The sequence below is a fragment of the Kryptolebias marmoratus genome, linkage group LG13 (genome assembly GCF_001649575.2).
Source record: "Kryptolebias marmoratus isolate JLee-2015 linkage group LG13, ASM164957v2, whole genome shotgun sequence".
NCBI classification, from domain to species: Eukaryota; Metazoa; Chordata; class Actinopteri; order Cyprinodontiformes; family Rivulidae; genus Kryptolebias; species Kryptolebias marmoratus.
Window position 1 is genome coordinate 11730046 of NC_051442.1, and position 21708 is coordinate 11751753.

The window sequence follows — 21708 nt, forward strand, 5'->3', positions numbered from 1 at the left end:
TTTTAAGAGAGGCATAAAACACCATCATCAAAACAAAAGGGAAACGGTATTTAGAGGCACGCTGACATAATGTTTCTCTCCTCGTGTATTTAAATCACTTAGCAGATCTCTTTCTTCCTTCTATTCCTCTGTTTTGTCCTTTAAAATATCCTTGAAGGTTACACTGGTGAGCGGCTCTCGTGGGATTTTGTGACATGCATTCTAACCTGCTGAAACACACACACACTCTCTCTCTCTCTCACACACACACATACATATATATTTAAGACACACAAACAGACTGCTGCGAGCGTGGGTTGCCTGCTGCATTGATCAGACACAGAATTGATCAGACATACAGTGGCTGAGGTCAGATGTAATGAATCCGTCATCCAGAGCAGCAAAAAGCAGCAGTTCGAAAGGCCACGGGATCTGCTGCCCCCGGTTTGATGCAGCGTCTGGAAGAGGACTGCCAGGATTTCACGAAATGAACTGCAAGATTCACACATGTGGGAAGTTTCTGATCAATACTGACAGCAGATGGTTTCCACGAGAACAACGCTTCCCACGCATATTTTATGTAGAGAGCATCTCAGAGTGGAGTCATGTTTGAGCTGCATGTCAACTTTCTGACCTTCGGAAAGCTGATTTTCTTTTAGAAACAACCACCATGTGGCTAAGATGGATTGAAAATAAAGGGCTTCCCCTCGCACAACAGCAACAGCAGGGACACTGAGCTCAGTCTCAAGGACAACCGGATCATCAGACACAAATCAATCAGGATGAGAGACAGTGGAGTGTGAAAGACACCCACTCAGCCTTTATTTGATATTTCCCGTCCGGCATCTCAGGCTCTAACAGCCTTGCAGCAAAAGAAAGAGAAAAGAAAGCCCACCAGGATGAGGTGAGGAGGAGAACAACAGTGACTAACACACAGGAATGCAGCATGCACGCCTCAGGCTTTCTCTGGCTTCAGTATCAGACACTAGAAGGAACGGTAAACGAATGTGTGCACCAAATGCCCCTTCCTTTTTTTTTCTCCTTTAATTAAATGGGGCAAAATTATGGGACAAGCCTTAAAAGATTATTTGCAAAAAATAAAAAAAAAGATCCGAGCAATCACAAAGAAATGTACGCCAAGAAAAAAAAAGTATATGTGTGCACTACAAAACTGATGAAGCAGCAGACATCTGACCAGAAAAATCTGAGCAACAAAAAAACAAAAAAAACAAAAACAAGCTTTAGTTCTGCTCGATGCCACCTCAGATTTCTGTGGGTCATATGTGGCGACAAATTCATTTCTATTTGCTTATTAGGAAGGGCTCCCACAGAGAGCTGACCTGCTCCATCCATCACCTGTTCTGCCCCTCACACCCCCACCCTGATGACCTCACTTTCCACCACTTATTGCCCCTGCTCCAACCTGCAGCTCATCATCCATGTACAACACACGCGTCTCTGAACGTTTACCAAACTGCACTGCGAAACAACAACAACAACAACAACAACAACAAAAAAAAAACGTCTGTATGTCGGGAGGACCTGCAATCTGTGATCCTGATCTATATGCAACACGTCTTCTCCGAAGCGATGCTGGCCTCTGCAGCGTCGCAGCAAAATGAGATAACAAAATAAAATTTAAAAAATAAATAAAAATAACCCGCAGGATGTTTGAGAGGCGCCACTTACTCGTAGGGTTTGTTGTTGTTGTTGTTGTTGATGATGATGATGTTGCTGCTGCAGATTCATTGAAGAGGCTCGCTGGTAAATGCGGGAGCTGCAAAACGAAACAAAGCCGCGTGGCTCTGCTGTCTGCTCGCGCGCTCCGAGTCTCTCTGCCTGGCATCAGCGGTGCGCGAGGAGAGGAGGAGGAGAGCAGAGAGGAGAGGTGGACTGCAGACAGGAGGAGGAGGAGGAGGAGGAGGAGTGGTGCTGATGCTGCAGCCGACAGCAGGTGAGCTCACACACACACACACACACATAAGTTTGTATACCCATCCTCTTTAGGACAGCGCATTGACTCCCATTCTTTTCTGCAGCCTAACCCAAACTCAGTGCACACCTTAGCCCTAAACCTTACTTGCCCCTGCATATGCAGACAGATTTATGGCAGAAATGGGATGGGGAGAAACAACAACAACCTCTGCACTACTTTAGATACTTGGATTACATTTGGGGAGAATGGACCCACTCAGAGAAGAATTTTAAGAACACATCTATAAAATAAAAACCACCACTGGTCACACACCATTTTATATATATACATACAACCACTTGCAAAGGCCCACAGTTTCAAACGTCAAACTCACTAGACGTTAAAGTTGTCTCCTAAAAAATAAAAAAATAAACTGACACACATCAGTTATTGTGTAAGACTAGCCACCACCCCAAACACATATCTGCTGGACTTACAAAGTCCCAATTATTAAGATGCCACAGAATTTGCACTGAGCAGGCTGATTTTAAAGCTGCAACCAAGGTGCAGTTTTGAGCTTTGTCCACTAGGGGGTACCATAGATCCTTCCCGAGAAAGTGTCCGAAATCATTCCTGCTGTCCAAACCTGTTAATTCATCTGCCATGTTGCCATTTATAGCCACTTACGCTCCTTCTGTAGTACAATTAGTGAAAAATGTAAAAAAAAAAAAAAATCTTTAAAAAGTTTCAACCTGAAAGCCAAATTTGAACAGAACACAGAATTTATGTGGCCTACAAAAGGAGGTAAAATTTAAAGGACTACCAAGTCCACGACAGATTAGAACCTCTTGTTGTTCGTAAGGTCTGAGGTCATCAGGATTTTTGGTGATGGGCGGTGCACTAACTGCAACAGAGTTGAAAATTTTAAACTCCGAACTTAAACTCAGTTCACATATTAGCCCTGACCCTAAACCAAAAATGGCGTCCCACCATATTAGGACCGGGCTTTGGTCCCTAAAAGGACTACTGGTCCTGACAAGGCAGGTGTGTGTCCCAGAAAAGGTCCTTAAAAGGCAACAAAAATCACACACACACACTGGGGCTTTTCCTTTCCTTGCACTCTTGCGCCCTCTGCTGGATCATTTAGGATAAAGCAAAAAACTGAGCTACAGGATGTCCTAAAAATGTGGATTTTATTGAGGTGACTACTACCACTTTTTTTAAAAAAAAGTTCTATTTGTTAGGTGATTCAGCTTATGGACCATGTTTTTAATATTTTAATGAATACACCTTAAAAAATGCTTTCAGCCACTCGTTTTAAGGGTAACTCCAGAGATACAAATGATGTAATCGAGAGAGTGTCAAACTAAAAGCAAAACAAAAAATCTCACAAGATTTTATTTATGCCAGACTTATTTTTACATCAAAGAAACATTCCAGATCTTCTCACTATTGCAGCTTTTCCACTGTTAGATGATACATCAATATGTTTTTATCATAAATTTATATATTAAAAAATGGATAGGGCTCCCATCCAATTTTTGCTTTAAAATTCCATCCTTTTTCAGTTTCAAATGTTTGTTTTTTTAACGTGTACAGGAAATGTCTGCAGTGGTCAGGCTTTTGTTTTCTGCATGCTCCCAAAATAAAACTGATGAGCAAAATGTAACCCTAATGTTACAAGAAATGAGAAGAAAAAAAAAAGAAGTTTATGGTTTTATTCACAAGGTCTGAGTTTCATTAAAACATAATGCTCATTTTGTAAAGTTTTTATATTGTTTACACTAATTAAAAGTCAACAGAGGCTGTAGAGCTGGGCTACACTTTGGCTGACAAGTTGCTTAGAGTTTGGTTCTCGTTCACACATAGCTGCCATACATGATACTGTCACTGAGAATATTCATCTTTTAAGCACTCTGGTTATTTGGGCAATTCATTTTTAAAAATTGTGATTTCATTTCTTTTTAGAAAATAGAACTGAAAAAAATAAAGCTTTTCCATGCTCTTTTTTTATATGCGTATCCAGACCTGGAAAAAAGTGCAAACTAATGACACATTTTTCAAAACTACACAGGAACTCAAAGCTTCACAACCTCCACGTGCTGCAGGCAGGTGTGCGGTGTAGCTGGGATTCACATAAGATAAAAACTAAATTTACAAAGACAACAATTACCTTTTCTGCCCACCCAGTGCATATCTATACAGAAATGCTTTTGGCATGAAGATGTGGCAACAGTTTTAGAAAGTTATAAATGTGTGCAGAGTAAAGCAGTTCATCTTCGTTCATTTGGATTAGAGCAAAAATGAAACTACATAACGATGATTGACCAAATGACTGACATCTGCAGATCTTCAGAGCAAATATTGTCCATGGAAATGAAAAAAAGGCACAATAAGTGAAAGGCTGAAATAAAAGATTTATGGAACAAAAACAAAAATGTAGCACCTTAATAGTAACACTATAGCTGTAAACCACACTTTAAACATGCACTTTATCACAATAAGATAATGGCAGTTAGGCACAAATATAAACAATTTGTTTTTAAGAGCATGTATAAAGCAGCAACTTTTACTTAAAGTAGTAAATAAGTTATATGTCCTTTTTTTGCACTCTGTAAGTTTGGATATATTTAAAGCAAATAGAATAATGGGAAATAGGAATTTTTATATAAGTACTTCAAGTAATAAGTACAAAAAGCAGACACAGCTCTCTTTCAAATAAATTACAACTTAAGTCTGAAAATTCATCGATGCAAGGAGAAGAAGAGTCAGCCATGTGTAGAGCAGTAAAGGCTTTTTGAAGTGACAGGTAATTATTACACACCTGAAGTGAAAAGATGTGCCGGACAAGCAGCACCGAGCTGCAGTTTGAGCCTGTTTTTGTTACGCCAATAAAAAAAAAAAGACTTATGAGGGCAGCTGCTCTGCTCACCCTGAGGACACACCGTCTGATCTGCTGCGATTGTGTAACGTGAGCGTCACGTACTCAACCAGTCACAGAACATGAAGCTACACACAGATGCAAAAGTTATCTAAAGAAAAACTACAAGCCATTTTTTTTTTTAAATTTAAAAACATTTTACTGCAAGAAATATACACATCCTATTTACACAACTTTGATTATGGTACTTCCCAAAACAACAAATTCACAAAGTTGGGGAATTTTTAGTTTAATGACAAAATTTCTTTATCTTGAATGTTTTGTAGGTAATGATTGTTTGTTAAACTGAATCAATCACTTGAACAGCAGTGACTGTATTTTAGATACTGGGTAAAACACGTTAAGATACAAAAAAAAAAACGATGGAACGTAAAATTGAGAATATGTATACTTCCCGATGGGAATATTAAGACAGTTGGCAAAACGTTTTCTTGTTTTAGTTTTTAAAAAAGAAGAAAATGCTAATAGCTACGGATGCAAAGACACAGCAGCCAGCACTGTGAAACCCTGTAACCTTACCTGACAGTACTCCTGTTTGATTAAAGACTATTTTACTTCCTCTGAAGGAAGCGCCAACTTACCTGTGAAGACTGACGTGCATTAAAATAGTTAGGTTTATTGTGTTTTCTTTAAAGAGGTATCTGCTAATGAGTATGCAGAGTTTATGTGCAATGGAGAACATTTTTATGCTCCTAACTGCTGTGCTTTCTGTTGGTGTTTGATTGCAGAATTGACCAATCACATTCCATCGGGCCTTGGTTAAAAATACATAAACTGACACACGGAGAACAAACGACATAAAACACTTTGGACGAAACAGCATCTTCGAACCATTGGCTGATGTCTAATGACAAAACATCGGTTGTTACCCCCAGAGGTTAAGTCTTCAGACGAGAGTTGACGGTTCCTAAGACTGGTTTCAGAAAATTTAAGCACTGTTGCCAACTTGGTTTTAGTACTGACACGGTTTAAAATTATGTACATGCGTAGTTATCTTTTACCAGACAAAACTATTACTGCAGACGTTTCTGGCACCCAGACGCCAGCTACGGCACAGTCCTACTGCCAGAAATGTAACCCAGACACACTCGAAAGAAGTAAATAAAACCCAACATGAAGAGAGATTTAACATGGTCTCGTCCTGTCTCTGAACCTTCACGAAACACTAACACATTTTATGTCTCGAACACGAGCCCCACCCCCACACCTCCACAGACAGCCAAGTGATAATGAGCAGCTGAAACTTGGGGCCAAGCAAAAGAGATAATAACCAGCAAAATATTGACATTGCAGAATATTTCAATTACGGCTGTAGAAGTCTGCTTTGGCACGAAGACTATCACCCGCTGTCTGTGTCTACTTAGCAGCTGAATGGGAAAGTCCAAGTTTGTCTATTTTAGCTTTCCCCGAAAGGAGCACCACCAGTGAAGGAGGGGTGGACTGACAAAAAACCCCTCCTACACAGACAGACTGGTGTCAGGGCAGGCTGGCATAAAGCTGCTTTTTTATAACGCTCGCTACAAATCCCCATTGTGGTCTTCATCCATGCCGTTGTTGAGAAAGGCCTCTTTTTCTGTCGACATGGATTCTAGTTCACGATCGAGCTTGAAGCCGTTCATCTCTGTTTCTATAGAGGAGTGGGCCAGAACTGCCTCGGTGCTGTGATGAATACCGTAGCAGAAGTAGATCGCAAAACCTGCAAAGGAAGGGGCACACATTAACAACAGAGGGGCCTAAATTTGCACTACAAAGCACTGAAGTCCATTTTCACAGCAATATACGATAAATAATGGAGTATAACTACCTATAGCCATCCAGATAGAAAATCTAACCCAAGTGCCTCGGTCCAGCTGCATCATCAGGTAGACATTGACAAACATGCTGATCACTGGGATGAAGGGCACCAGGGGAACCTACGTTATTGCAGAAGAAGAAGAAAACAGGCCTGTGTCAACACACAGCAATTGTTAACCATAAGTTCACTATCTAGTGCTGAAAAGATTGCGCGTCACACCTTGAAGGAAAGTTTGGTTTTGCTTTCAGGCTGCCTCCATATGATGAGGACGAGAAGGAGACACACTATGAAGATGATGCTAAGGGCTACGAGGTTCCACAGGACAACACCCCCATGCACCGCCAATACACTGAAAGCCAGGATCAGTATTCCTGTAGAAGAACACACGAGTTTCATTAGTTTATGTCTAACTCAGCACAAAAACATGTTGCTTAATTAAAAGGTTTTTTAGAGACATGTTTGAATGAACTTGCTTATAATTTGGTCAGCATTTAGCTGTCACATCTTGGATTTCTGCAGTTAGAAATGACTCATAAAGTTAGAAGATTGGTGGTAACTTGTGGACATTACTGAAAACTGAGTTTCCATGTTAATGTCATTCATATCGTTTCCGTTTCTAAAAAATATACATTTCGTATCACCATCATAAAGTAAAATAAAAAGCTTGGTATGAAAACTTACCCAAGATGGAGGTACAGATGTTGACATTGAAGCCTGACATTATGGATGGCTCAGGGTTGCTTGGGGACAGCAGGGACTTGATGCTGAACCTCTCCTCCACACCAGGCAGGATGCCCATACTGGGGACACTGATGCCATCGACTAAATCTGCATCTTCGTGGCAGTTGGCCCTGTGGTACACCGGGCTGGGGAGCTCGGGCTGGTATCTGTAACAAAAAATAGAAAACACTGCATCTTTCAGTATTAGCCTGGAGCACCCTCACCATGAGAAAAAACAGATATCTCATGTTAAACCAACCTGAGCACCAGTACGCAGGCGGCCACTAATGTATAGGCCAGCAGGGTACCTATAGACATCAGGTCCACCAGGTCCTTCAGGTCAAACAGAAATGCCATGATTGCTAAAATATGCAATAAAGAGAAAGAGATAAAAAAAAGTAAGAATGGTAGTTTGATAAGGAAAACTTCTGTAATAAAAATGTGATTTAAAAGTACTAGTACTGATAAACATCCATGCTAGCACTGTCGAAGTTGTTCTTTCAGCTGCTCCCTGCTTCAGGGGTCACCACAGTGAGCAAACTCAAACGAAAGTTTTGGCAATTGTTTTAGGCCGGATTCCATTCCTGCCACAACCTGGGTAGTTTGAATCTTTTGAAGTGAGTAGTTACAAAGAGCCAGTGTCTTACCTGCAGTACACATCAGTCAGAGTGATATTAATTCAGAGAATCAAGGAGAAGTTTCGATAATGAAGTCAAGCTAACAGCTAACCCAAAAAGTATACACTTCAAATTTCTGCCATCTAAAGCAACTCAAACCGCAAATATATTAACAGTTACACAGCTAAAGTGATTGCTCCATCAGTAAACTTTTGTGCCTGGTCACTTTTGCATCAAACAGTCATTTACATCTATGGTTATTTACTCTTAAGAACAGCAATGCTGAAATATGGTTTGTAGCAACATGTTTGTGGGAAACGTGTTGCAAAATGGAACATCTGAAGCAGAAGTCTTGGGAGAAAAAAAAAATCACGTTATAGAAATAGCTTGATTTGCTATAAACTGTGAACTGTGAAACTGTTTGTTTTAAATGACAGAACGTTCCTCTTAATAGGCCCTGTTCTGAGCAGCAGTTAGCTTAACTCACAAGAAAATTTCTCTGTTTCTCCAAACTGAGATTTGCTATAACTGCTGTCTACTACAAGTAAGATACTTACTACTTCTAGGAAGCCCAATTCAGAAAATCTGAATTAAACCTGAAAGGTTGCTCTTTCTCTGTATCCCTTCTGATGAGAAATTAAAACTAATCGTTGAGCCTGAACTCTTTTTTTTTTTTTTTATTAATCTTTCCCCATGAGCCCATACCTTCATTTTCCAATTTTACGACCCGGTCCTCTGTTCTTTCCTTTCCTCATACACATATCTGTTTCTTTGTCTCTCTTTATTTTATGTTCCCTCTTCCTCTTACCAGACATGACCCCGGCAGCAACAGTGGCGGTTACCGGGGCTTTCCTCTCGCTGACGTGGGCCAAGAAGGAGAAGAGCAGGCCATCTCGTGCCATGGCAAAGACGATACGGGGTAGGGGGAACATGGAACCCAACAGACTGGGGTAGAGTGAGGATGAAAAGATCAAATTTGGATGAAAGTTGTAGGTAAGGATTGGAGTTACAAGAGGGAAGACAGGATTGAAAGAGGTTCAAAGAGGCGAGAAAAAAGAAAGAATTTGGGCAAAGTGTGAATTACAGATCTGAGGAAGAAAACTGCAACAGGATAGCAGAGTGGAAGAAGCGCAGCTCAAGAAGGACATGATGCTGGTCCAAGGAACTGTTAATGTCCGGATGCATGATGCTCTGCATGCTTTCACTCGCCAATATTATGTTATTATTTGGTTGTTTGAACTGTACTGTAGTTTTGCTCAGCATATTTCCACCTATAGGGTGGAAAACATCCCTTGACGTTTCCTAATTGAAGAAGAAGAGCTACTTGGGGAAACCCAAGTGCCCTTTTCATGCTTAGGCAGCTGATTTCCCTGAGCAGGTTTTACTGCGACTGGCCTGTTGCAGTAAAACCTGTGGCAGGCAGGCCAAATCATCAAGCCAAGCACAGCGTAGTTCTGAAGCATGAAAAGAGGCCGCAGTGAACATGGATGCTGTTTGAAGACATGCGTGTTAGTGTCTCACCTGCCCCTGTGCCAGAGGCGAAGGTTGCATTTAGCGGGGTTTTGGTGCGGGGGCTGATCTCGGCCATGAACTTGAAAAGCAGCCCGTCTTCAGCCATAGCCCACAGAACACGGGGTATAGGGAACATAGCACCCAGCAGGCTGCCATGGGGGGAGACCAGGATATATAGTATCCACACTTACACCCAAGAGAATGCCGTGAGACATACATTAACAGAGACAAGAGCTCACATACACAGGAAACAGCACAGAGTAAATGTAGCAGGTAACAACGCAACATTAGAACATACAGTACTGTGCAAAAGTCAAAAACCATCCCTTATTTAATTTTATTTTACATCCAAGGATTCAGACTTCCTTATAGACAAAGTGGTCTTGAACAATAGTTCTCTGGGGCTTTTTGAAGGTGTTTTAAATTTTAAAGAGACGGTTACCTTCATTGGCTGATTTTCACTATTCTTCATCTCAGTTCTAGTATCTGACCATTAAAAAACGGTTCTTGCTTATTAAGCCACTTGATTCTATTTTTAAGCATAAAAAGGGACCAAATGCAATGGATGAATTTGTTTTGTGTCTGCACAGAACAGGAACTTAGGAGAGAACAAATTTAAACTCTGTCTATCTGTTCAAGATTGAGACACAAAAGCAGCAGGTTCAGAAATCAAATTCAGAAATCCCTCTTTGAAGCAACGTTTGCCAGCTCCTCCTAAAGAATCTTGAGGCGTTCGCAGGTGAGAGGAGTTATATAATCCCTTTAGTGAGATCTGGGTCAATCAGAAGGTATCCTGATCGTTTGCCCTGACTCCCACAGCTGACTCTTTTTGATGTGTAGGAGCAGCAGCCGTACTATAAGACCCACTCACCAAAACAAAAGGCTTGTCCGCTGATTTGGCACAAAGTTGAGCTTGTTTCCAGGTATCCAATGAGGCGTGGATTCCACCAGGCCGCTATTTGTTGTCAGTTTTGTTTATGGTGGTTATGGACAAGATCCAAAGGGGAAATCATGCAGAAGAGGGTGGCTGGTTTGGAAACCTCAGGGTTGGAGTTGGGTGCAAAGTTTAGCCTAACTAAGTATTTTTGCATCAAACTATTAGGTGAAATTATAAAAAACATACAACAGAAAGATATACTGTATCTGTCAGGTCACATGTCACTATTTTATTATTTATTTGTTTATTTATTGTAATTTTAAAGCACATCCTTTTTGGATACTGTCTGTCCGTTGAAAAAGGTGGAATTTTTTCACTATTATCACTTTAACTGGGTGTCTTTGCAACAGTTTGCTGTGAAAAAATGTGTAACAATACAGTTTATAATTGTTTCTCTCTCTCTCTCTCTGTAGTCTAAAAGTGACTGTTAACCCAGCTGATGTCCAGCAAAAACCTTTGAAAGACTTTTAGAAAGCCTTAAGAACAAAACATCAGGACAAATTGAAAAGATTATACCAAAGCCTGGATCAAAAGAACATAAAAATAAAAAACGGGTGGCTTAGAACTTTTGCACACTCCTGTCATATACTGTACAATGAGCATAACACAACATGCAGAAACCTACAGAAGCACGTTGAACCACAACCATACAATCAAAAACCACTAGCGGGACTACATAATGCAAATAGGATTTGAAAGTTTTTGTCATCTAAGCAATAAAGTGCAAAAAATGTATTTCCTTTAATCCAACAATTTTAAAATAATGAAAATGGTATACTAGTAGAACTGTAACTTTAGAAGCCTGTGTTACATAATCACATACATTGACTGATATCATAAATCATTTTCTGAGTAGAGCTGTTATTTTTAGATACGGGGTCAAATGGCTTCTTCAGTTAAATTTACACACAGACACATACTGTTCAGTGCAGGCACAAAGATACGTTTGTGCGTGTCTGCACATGAATGTTTTCATGTTCCTACGAAGCGTTTTTCACACGTGAGCACAAATGTTCATGTGAATGGGTGGACAATTGTGCCCAGAGTTCTGTATATTTGCCACCGCTGCTGAACTACTCCGATATTCGGGACTGATGTGCGTACGTTAAAACGGCTAAAGCAAGGTCGTGAACGTGCCTGGCAGAGCAGGTCGTGCATGAAGTGCTTACCTGGTAGACAGAGCACAGAGAGAGCCCACAGCTACGGCGTATTTGGCTCCTCCCCAGCCCACATAGTTAAAAGCTACAGGCAGTGGGCTGTTGCTGTCCAGAAGATAGTACGGCATCATGAGGGTGAGGGCGGCAGAAACACCGAAGTAGGCTACGAAGCAAATCAGCAGCGAGGACACGATGCCAATAGGAATAGCTCTTTGTGGGTTTTTTACCTCCTCACCTACGGTGTAGAACAAACACGTAGAACAAATACTGTTCAGTTCAGTGTTACAAAAAGGAAAAATAAAAAAAGATCCAATCCAGTGAGTAGAAGAGGATAAAGTTAAGACACAAAAATGTTTGACTTATGAAGAAAACCAAAAGTAGATTTTTTTTTTTTTTAAAAACAGAGCAGTAAGTTGTTGAATGAGCCAAACAGAAGAGAAGATCATTTTAAAGTCCAGTGGTTTCACATTCTAAAATTTGCAAAACTGCTACTCGTTTAGCCAAGCTGCAATTTAAAGGTATTTCTCCATTGGCAGAACTCCAGCACACATGAAAAACAGCACAAACAGATGTGTGTTTAGGATATTTTTTGTGTAATATTTTGCAAGAACGTTCTTGAGGACCCAAAAGAAGAAACACCCAGCCGCAAGTGATTTCGCAACAGGGGTCTCTGGGCAAACATTAAATTCATGTTTTCCAAGAAAGCGCAGCTACAGCTGACCTGATATAAATTATTGTGACATGTGGAGTTGTACGCAGTGCGTGGATGTGTGTATGCATGTGTGTATATGTATGTGGACTGATGCCAGATGATACAAAGGCATTGGGGTGCCTCTAAGTGTGTTTAACAGACATGCCACTGCAAGTACAACTCAAGCAATCATTTTAGGGTTTAACTTCATGCTAGCCAATTAAAACTCGGGGAAAAGATGGGTGGGATAAAGCCTCTGGGCCAGAGAGCAGGAATAATGGAAGAAATGTGTAAACTCTCAGTTTACCAGAACTCAAAGTCCTTGGACCAACTACAGCAACTACAGACACAAGTAAACCCAAGCATTAGAACACGGACCTATTCACACGTGTAGATCTGCAAAGAGCAGAAGGAGGCTGGGGGAACACGTTCTCCTCGAGGCTCGTGTGAACATTTCCTCTCCTAACGTGTGCCACAGTGCTTGGCACTCTGCGCGGAACAGAAGTAGGCCAAATGCATTTAGGTGCAGCTTTTCCCTCTGCCTTGCTACTCTTATGTAATACTGTTGGAAGTTTAAACAAGCTGAGAATTGAAACAGTTCCACGTCCAGATTCAGTTGCGAACTGAAATTTTTTTTATTAGTGAGTGAAATGTGGTCTACACCAAGCTATATTTCCAAACATTTAATTGTAAACAGACATAAATATGGAACTATGAAGGCTGTGATGTGCCAACATGAAGCTAATAGGACAATACAGAGGCGGCTGTAAGTTAAAAAGCAGGTTACCACAGCACAGACACAGACCGGCAACTCTTTATTGGGGTAAAAGGGGCAAAAAAGGAGCAAAAGAGGAGGTTTCTTTATAAGATTCATTCATCACTGACCTGTGGTGGCGATGCAGTCAAATCCTACAAAGGCATAAAAACAAGTAGCAGCTCCTGAGAGCACACCTGTGACACCAAATGGCATGAAGCCACCCACTCCTAAACTCTCCTTGCTGGGCAAGATGTCAGTCAGGCTGGACGGGGGGGAAAAAACAGATAAAAAATACAGAAAATAATACTCAAATTGGAAATACAAAAGCCGACATGAAACACTTTAAGCAATAAGCAAGTAACTTACTTGTGATTTGAGCTGTTTGTATAATTGACATGAAGGATCTCCTCGGGGTCCAGTTGCCAGTTCTTCAAAGTGCCTTTGACCAGGCCCGAGACCACCATAAACAACAGGACTAAGACGTTGACGCATGTAAAAACCTTGTTCACCATTGCTGACTCCTTAACTCCGAATGCCAATAGACCTACAAATATCAGAGAAAAAAGAAAATTAACACTCAATTTTGTTGTACGTCTATGGTAAATATCCACCCCTGGCTTGAAGTTCATCGCCGAGATGTTGCTTTCAAGCATAAAGAGCTCAACGCGAAGCAGCTTTATAAGACAAGGGCAGCACGCAGAAAGAGAGAGAATCTCTTACCTGTAAGAGTAATTATGACGAAAACAGCAAACATGTCAGGGTACTCTGCCAGTATACCCGGGGCGTTCATAGACATGTACTCTCTGCAGAACAGCTCTATACGCTTCCCTACCAACTCATCAAAGGTGGCGCTCCATGCACGGGCCACACTGGACGTACCTGGCACAATAAAGAGCTCAGATCTCTACTTCTACACCCAAAACACAACTTCTCGTACATGAAAGCAAAAAAGGAGACAACATCATGGTGCTGCGCATTTACCAATGATGTAGGAGAGGATGAGGTTCCATCCGGTGATAAAAGCCCAGAGTTCTCCTACAGTCACGTAGGAGTAAAGGTAGGCTGAGCCGGTCCTGGGCACGCGAGCTCCAAACTCAGCATAGCAAAGGCCAGCCAACACTGAGGCTAAGGCTGCGATCAGGAAACACAGCACAATAGCGGGACCTGAAGTGGAATCATAGGATTATTAGCTTTAAATCATTTCTCACAAGCTACACAGTTTTTACCAACCGCAGTGACGCGAGCTTACCTGCATTTTCTCGCGCCACAGCACCAGCCAGCACGTAAACGCCAGCGCCCAGCGTGCTTCCGACGCCCAGCGCTACCAGGTCAAAGGTGTTGAGACATCGAGACAGACGGGAGTCCTCGGAGTTGGAGTTGACCACTTTCACCCTGAGCAACTGCTTCCCAAAGTGCAGAAGCTTCTCTATAACCATGGTTCACGATCTGGCCTCCGGGGAGGGTGAGAAGGTCTTCTGGGGTTCAGAGATCACGGCTGAGGCCACACACACGCACACACACACACCCTAAAGGAGGGGCACAGAGTTTGAAAGATGAAGCTGACTGGTGTACTCAAACAACCAGAATGCTCTTGGTTCTGTAGTTCAAGCATGACGGTGCCTGTGTGATTATGCTGACAGTGCACATGCCCATTGCAAAATACAAACGGGCTGCACACTGGCTCAGCCTTAAATATATAATGAATAAGTCCACCTAATCTGGCAAATTTGTTGTAAGAAGAACATGGCTTCCTGAGATGTTACATAATGTAAATCCACCATGTGTGACTGTTAGCAAAAATAGGGGGGGGGGTCTATAGGGAAAACCCAAGTTATTCATGGAGTTATTTCAGATGTTACATAACACAACTCACAGAAGAGGAGGAAAACACTCTTAATCCCAGAGGGATTTTTTCTTATAAATCCAATGCAAAGCGCAACAGTTTTACTCCCCATTTGAGGCCCCAGATTCCAAACAAGACGAGTGAAACCTTAAGTTTCACAAGCAAAACACTGAGAGGTTGTAGTCATCAGGACAGCCAGTATTATGGTATAACCACAGACACGATGCCATTTATTACTGCTGTAATGCATATGTTTTAAGTTGACTCCGATGATTTCATGGGAGTATGCAAATTTAAAAGATGTATCGATTCACCTATAGAACAAACAAACAAAATTCAACTTAAAGTCAGTTCTAACAGTGGGAAGCCAACACAGAGAGGACACTAAAGGAGAAATGTGAACTCACTAGCAAGTGAATGTCAAAGGTTCAGTGGAAGATTTCTTTCCTAAATAGTTATTGAGAAGTTTCTTTTCATCAGTAGCCAACACGTCGTGCACATTTCTCTGCACTGAACTCACACACTGAAAGGTAATACTCGGTATTTGGTGGAAAATATGGAGCGCAGGTGGAGGAATAAAAAGAAAAGGGAAAAAAGAAAGGGGAGGTGGGGTGGGGGTAAACAAGGTTTTGCTGTGATATAAGTACAGATTTAAAAAAAAAGCTTGTTAAAATACACAGTGTGTCCTACAGAGAACAGTCTGGAATGAGGGAGTGAAGTGCAGTGACATAACACTGTGATGCATCTGAAGATAAAGGTACCTTGTTCGAGCCGTCTGATATGACGACACAGACCCGGAGAGGTCAGACGGACAGCGCAGCAGTCACGTTACCGCCTCATGGAAAAACTTCCACATGAGGGTAAGGGTAGGTCACCTTGAAGTCTTTACTTTTCAGACCGAACATGTTAGTTCTCGTGAAAAAAAAAAAAAAAAAGAGTGTACGTGTCATAAAAAGGTCCGACAAATTATGAGATGACAATAAGATCGAGAGGTGAAGTCTCCTCTGGTGCTTTTTGGTACAGGTACCCTTAACTCAAAGTTTTCCCACAATTAAATACTTTACCCAAGCATACAACGTAAACCAGAAGTCAGTGATTTCAGTGTGCTCCACCTATGCTGTGTTGTAAAGATGAATACTGTTCACGTGTTGAACAAGAAAACTTTGCTGTTATGTGGAAAGAATTACAAAAGAGCAGGCTCCCCTATTCCACATTGCTAGAAACATACAATGTGTGTCCCTTTTAAGGACAGCTGCCTCAGTAGGGTGCTAAGTCAACTGTGTACATGTCCTATAAGTCAAATCCTAAAAAAAATAATATTTTCTGTATTCCTCAGTATTTTGTGCAAGTAAAGTTAACTTTCTGGAGAATTTAGACTTGCAGTAGAACAGAACTAACGTAACCTGACACAAAATATAACTGGCTACACAAAAAAAACTTCTATTACTACAAGCAAATGTGATATTAGTAAATAAAAGAGATTTTTTTTGTGACTGTTGTAAGACCAAAAGGACTAGAGTCTAGCTGCAGACACTGACTGGTCCAAACCTGTTTTATGTCATCTGAAATATGTTAGTAACTGTGTTACAACCTAATGTGGAGCGTTGCATTGGTTCATATCGCTATAAAAGGAAATATCTGTACAATAAAAACAAAAAATCTTAGACATATAGACCAATCCAAAACCTTGCCAATCTTATCCGTTTTTTGTAACAGACATTCGAGGCTAACAGGAAATAATTTGAGATAAAAAGTCAATAAAAGTACAGTGCTAATTAGTTTTTTGTTTGTATTCTAATGAAAGCAGTGGGCTCAATATTCTTGTGCCATTATGAATTTAGTCCTGTGCATGCTGCATGATCCCCATCAGGCAGCAACTCAAAAAAGAGCTGAGATTTGGTATATTTAAATTACCCTGGCCACCGCTCGCACATGCTGGCACATGTGCAACTCACATCAGCTCATGACAACCTGCACTGGATTCAAAAGGCATGCTTTTGAATTTGAATATAAAAATGAGCACATCCAAATGAAATGTAGTGCGTTGGAAATGAAATGCAAAAGGTTGAATGTAATAACACTGGGCTCAGTTTGTTTGCCGTGCATTAACTCACAGCAGAAGTGGCGCGATTTCAATCAAAAAGTGCATTATTAGGAAGCGAAAAACTCACAGCTGAGTCGATTTTGAAAAAAAGTGCTTTTGTTACTGAAACAATTCAGCGTAAAGCTATTACACAAATAATCCTGTAAAACTCTGGACTAAACCGGCTGCAGCAAGACCAGAGAGCTATTGCTTCATGTATCATTCGACCAAGAATAACTGGTTATTGCAGCAGCTCACATTCTGCCACTGTATCCAGAAGTTTATCAAATAAAGCTTAGGGTGAAATATTAGTTATATATTCAGTGGAAGTCGGAACAGCCACACACAGACAGATGAAAAAAACTAGCCCATAAGAACACATGACCCCCCCTCATTGACCCAAGTACATAGGTTAAGCAACTGCTGACGTTTTTCTGTCAATACAAGTGACAAAACCAAAGACCCAACAACGCAAATGTGACAAATGGAAACAACCTTCAGGGTGCGAAACAACAAACACTAAAGTACACCTGCGGCAGATCACGTCAAACTGGGGAAAACTTGTTCCTCCATCACGAGAAGGAGGCGTAGCATGAAGTACTTACCCCAAAACAATTACAGCCGCGCTTCAAATGATGAAGGATTATGACAGATGATAATCAAAAACTTTTTCTTTTGTTTTATTTTGTTTTGTTTTTTTGTTAAATCTTCTCTGAGCTGGTGTGCGGACTGCGGTCCGTTTGACGGTCAGCGTTCTAAAATAGAATACGGAAGAATCACATGGCTTTGCTATTCCAAGCAGCACGCAGTCGTGCACACACATGCACTGTCAAACCGCGGCGGTCGTATTAACCCAGTTTATCTACAGGGGGGCAGAAGCTACTTTTTCTGACCTCGTCGGCTGCGAGACAGTGTTCACGACTGTGTCTGTGTGTGCGTGCATGTGTGGCTTTGCTTGTCTGTAGTGTTAGCAAAATATCTCACCAACCAGTGGACAGATTTCAATGAAACTTTTAGAATCAACCCCCATTCAAGATGGTCGCTAAAGCTATTCTATGGTTATCTGATCTTTAGAAATCAGCGCAGCCAATTTTTTATTTTTACTCAATATGTATTCTTCATTTACCAAACACAAAATTAACTGCTTAACTTAAATAAACGTATATTTAACAACCCTTAGAACTTGTTCCCTTAAAAATAATATATGGAAGAGTATTCTCGTAGCTGCCGCATCTTCCTTTTTCTATTTGCTAATTGATTAAGTGTGTACAGGCATGGCTGATTGATCATTTTTCTAAAAGTTTCAATCGGCAGATTAAAATTGGTCTGATGATTAATCTGTATATCCCTACCTACAGCTGATGAACTTCTGAAGTCAACTCAGTTCAACATTAGCCAACACACAAACGGCTGTAGCTTAGTCCGTTTTACATATAATGAGCTAAATTTAATGTGGTAATAGCTGAAAGTCAGCCTTAATATATTCTCTAAGCCAGGGGTCTCTAATCTTGTTCCTCGAGGGCCACCATCCTGCATGTTTTCCTTGTTTCCCTGCTCCAACACACCTGATTCAGTGGTTAAATGACCTCTTCATGTTCTGCAGAAGCCTGTTAATCACCCATTGATTCAAATCAGGTGTGTTGGAGCAGAGAAACAAGGAAAACATGCAGGATGGTGGCCCTCTAAGTGCTATCACATCTCGCGAGATCACACATCATTTACAAGGTTTGACCCAAAAACAGCTACAACTCTGTCCTTTCTCAATATAAGATGTTTTTAGTTTATAAGTGGCGAGTGATACGCATTTATTCAAAGGGATGCTCGGCCTTTTCATTTTGTTTTTGTTCGTAATGTTGCAACAAGTAGACTGCTCCTCACAAACATACTTATCTGAGGGCGCTATAATAAAAAAGTGTATTATTACAAGAGCAAACAGCCGAATTCTAAACTTCTGGGATTACAGGAAGACAAGGGAAAAAAAAGAAAAAAAAAAGACTTTTCTTAACGACAGGATGTGAAAGCTCCTAAAGGATTCCAGAACAGTAAATGCAATGTCAGAAAAGTGCAGGCATAAGTAAGTGGGAGTACGGGAGCAAGAGAAGGGGTGTGATACGAAGAACCAATGAAACGGAACCATAACTGTGAGCAGTGTCTGACATTCAGAAAGGTTATGTAATGACTAAAACATTCATGTTCGACAGGACTAAAAAAAGAACTGCATTTTTGTGTAAAAATCAACTTTAAAAACAAAAAAAAACCCCTGAGTAACAGTCGACCACATATCTAAACAGAGCATCAAAGAGTTAATGTTTCCTCCCATTTCACTCCCATTTAACCTTAGGGGAATTTAAACGCCTGCTTGGTTAAAGTCATAGTTCAGAAGAAATGGAGTTCTGTGAAAAAATGAACAATTATTATCTGACCTGTTGTAAATAGCTCTTGGAGTGACCTCGGTTTATGGTGAAATAAATTAGTTTTGATGAACTGACGAGCTAATATTTAGATACAGCAGTGCCAAGACGCAAATTTACATCAGAAGTAAAATGCTGAGTTGCTGCCTGACTGAGTAAGATGAAGGCATGTGCTCTGGTGGGTCACCTTCACTTTGTCATACGTCTTGTTTTGAACACCCTGCTTCCCATCCGTCCGCCCATCCGTCAAGTCTGTCTGTGAGGACAAACAAAGTCATTTCAGGCACCTCTTCCGCTTTCAAAACTGGAACAGGAGTTTATCAGTAAAGCGGGGCCAATAACATTTAATTTATGGTCTCAGCTCTCCATGTTTTCTCTGTAAACAAGTTCACAGTATTGGTACCATATGTCCCTTTGCGCGTCTCACCTCAGTGTGCGCACCTGAGCCTTTCGGCTCACCGGTAGCCAAGTCTGAAACACAAAGAACTGCGATGTTTTAGAGTCAAAACTAAAAAAAAGTCGGGACGACGGGAAAAAAAAAAGGTCACGATGCTCCTGCAAACCTGTTTGAACAGCAAACAGTTCAGCTTCCACCGTCTCCCCCACCACAGCTCAGAGAAGTAATCACCTATTTTAGGAAACAAAAGCTTGACTTCTACCTTCATTCACTCTGCTCACAGAGGCAGGCTTATGGCAACAATCAGCCACATCTTCGTGCGACAAAGGTCAAAAGCTTTTACACCTTAATATCATAATTATAATCAAAAGTTCTCTTTTTGTAACGTGGGCCATTTTGTGCTGTGTTTATATTTGTTAAACCTCTTTAAAACATAAAGAACAGTGATATCCTGCTTTAAAGCGACTGAAGCAGTTTCTAGATTAGTAAAATTAGTAAAATGATCATATCAAGCCATTAACCAGTTTATGCTTTGACCAAATAATTTAGACTAAAACTAGCATAGTTTTTTTTTTTCTGAAACTGGTTTTCCTAAAAGATGCTTTAAAAATAGTATCAGTTTATATGTAAATATACTACATTTGTGAGCACATATATAGTAACATGTCTCTATGTTGCTAATTGCCACACGTTGTGTTTATAGAGGCCCGGTCGGTGACATGTGACACAGCAAAGGCTGGATAAGGTCATCCCAGTGAGATGAAAACAGATTTTTCTTTTTTTCCTAAGCATTTCCATCTATTTCCACCGCAGGGACTCATCCTTGTATAAACACACAGGGTGTTCTAACATCCAGTTCACACCAGACCAGTGCAGCAGAGAGGAAATATGAAGCCCGCCGTTTTAGTGAGCTTTGGAAAGCGCTTGCAGAAACACTCGCACCTATTTGAAGGGAAGACTCCACAGATCTGTGGTCAGCAACTTGCTGCCCACTACTGACCTACTTTAGGGAGCTACTAAAGTTAGACTGACTGAGGCTTGTCTGGACTTCTGCTCGAAAAGGTCACCTTACTCATTCTTCCTGCTCTCTTACCTGGTGGCTTATCGAATTTAGCTTCCTTACAAGGAAACTCTAAGAGTCATTCTAGTCCACAGTGCAGGTTTTTTAGGATCTAAAGAGGTGCGTTCCCTTCGTTTTCACTGTGTCTGTCTGCTCAGGGGGACCACTTGTTGCTCTCACTCTTTTACCTCCTCCCCTCTCTCCCCCCCGGAGCACTGGGGGCGCAAAACCTCCCAGAGCTGCTTTCAGATCAGTTTTGAGGTTCAGTGCGGTTCTATTTAAATCCCCCACGGAGCCGCCGCCTTCAACTCAAGCATCACTGCTCCCCTGTGGACATTTGACAGACTCCAGTCTTACCACACACACACACAAATATAGACAAAAATGCATTTTAAAGACATCTGAATGCAGAAACAAGCAAATTTAAGACGCACAGCTGGCTGAAGCGAAACGGGTTCGGCTTGTTCTTCGACGCAAAAGATGGTAACTACTGATACACGCAGACTTTCATGCTTCATTTGTAACGTAAGTATTTCACCTTGTTAAATCACCGACAGCACACCAGAAAAAAGGCCCAATGCACGACTCTCCTGAGCTCTGTAAAAAAATAAATAAATAAAAATCCTCAAAAGCGCTCCCGACACTCTGTTCCAGACGGTCTCCTCCTGAAGTTGCTTCGGAGAGGCTCGCGTCGCTCCGTAAATCGCGCTCAGATGGGGGAGGAGCCACATACACGAAGCTCCGCCCACTCACTGCCGTCGCTCTCCAGATGTGCTGCCACTAAATAACTACAATCAAGTGCCAGGAAATAGTTATTAGTCTTAAAATATAATTGCAAACAGCATGCCTAATGTTGCATTATTCTTTCCATTCATTGCAAGACAAAAAAAGAA

At 41.1% G+C, this 21708-nt stretch overlaps 2 protein-coding genes across 7 annotated transcripts in view; both read right to left on the reverse strand.

The window, feature by feature from the left end:
• The window catches only part of mtus2a (microtubule associated tumor suppressor candidate 2a), a 45661-nt gene extending 42647 nt beyond the window's left edge, over positions 1 to 3014 (reverse strand). For both annotated transcript variants that reach the window (XM_017418113.3, XM_037978920.1), the window contains exon 1: positions 1669 to 3014. The gene's annotated coding sequence lies outside the window, so the exon portion shown is untranslated. The remainder of the gene's footprint in view (positions 1 to 1668) is intronic.
• A 1277-nt stretch (positions 3015 to 4291) lies between these two features.
• Positions 4292 to 21509, reverse strand: slc7a1a (solute carrier family 7 member 1a). Of its 5 annotated transcripts, none has more exons than XM_017418096.3 (13): positions 21354 to 21509; positions 14271 to 14547; positions 14003 to 14185; positions 13742 to 13900; positions 13388 to 13565; positions 13150 to 13283; positions 11586 to 11808; positions 9489 to 9628; positions 7610 to 7712; positions 7312 to 7517; positions 6850 to 7001; positions 6640 to 6748; positions 4292 to 6531 (listed from the first exon to the last, which is right to left on the reverse strand). In XM_017418096.3, exons 2-13 carry the CDS (start codon positions 14455 to 14457, stop codon positions 6353 to 6355), a joined length of 1953 nt encoding a protein of 650 aa, XP_017273585.1. In that variant the 5' UTR covers positions 14458 to 14547; positions 21354 to 21509; the 3' UTR covers positions 4292 to 6352. The 5 variants fall into 5 exon arrangements, with proteins under 5 accessions (XP_017273585.1, XP_037835010.1, XP_037835008.1 ...); XM_037979082.1 differs by lacking the exon at positions 9489 to 9628 and adding an exon at positions 8776 to 8912 and having other exon boundaries at positions 21354 to 21508; XM_037979080.1 differs by lacking the exon at positions 21354 to 21509 and adding an exon at positions 19546 to 19594 and having other exon boundaries at positions 6353 to 6531.
• Between the last annotated feature and the right edge of the window lie 199 nt (positions 21510 to 21708).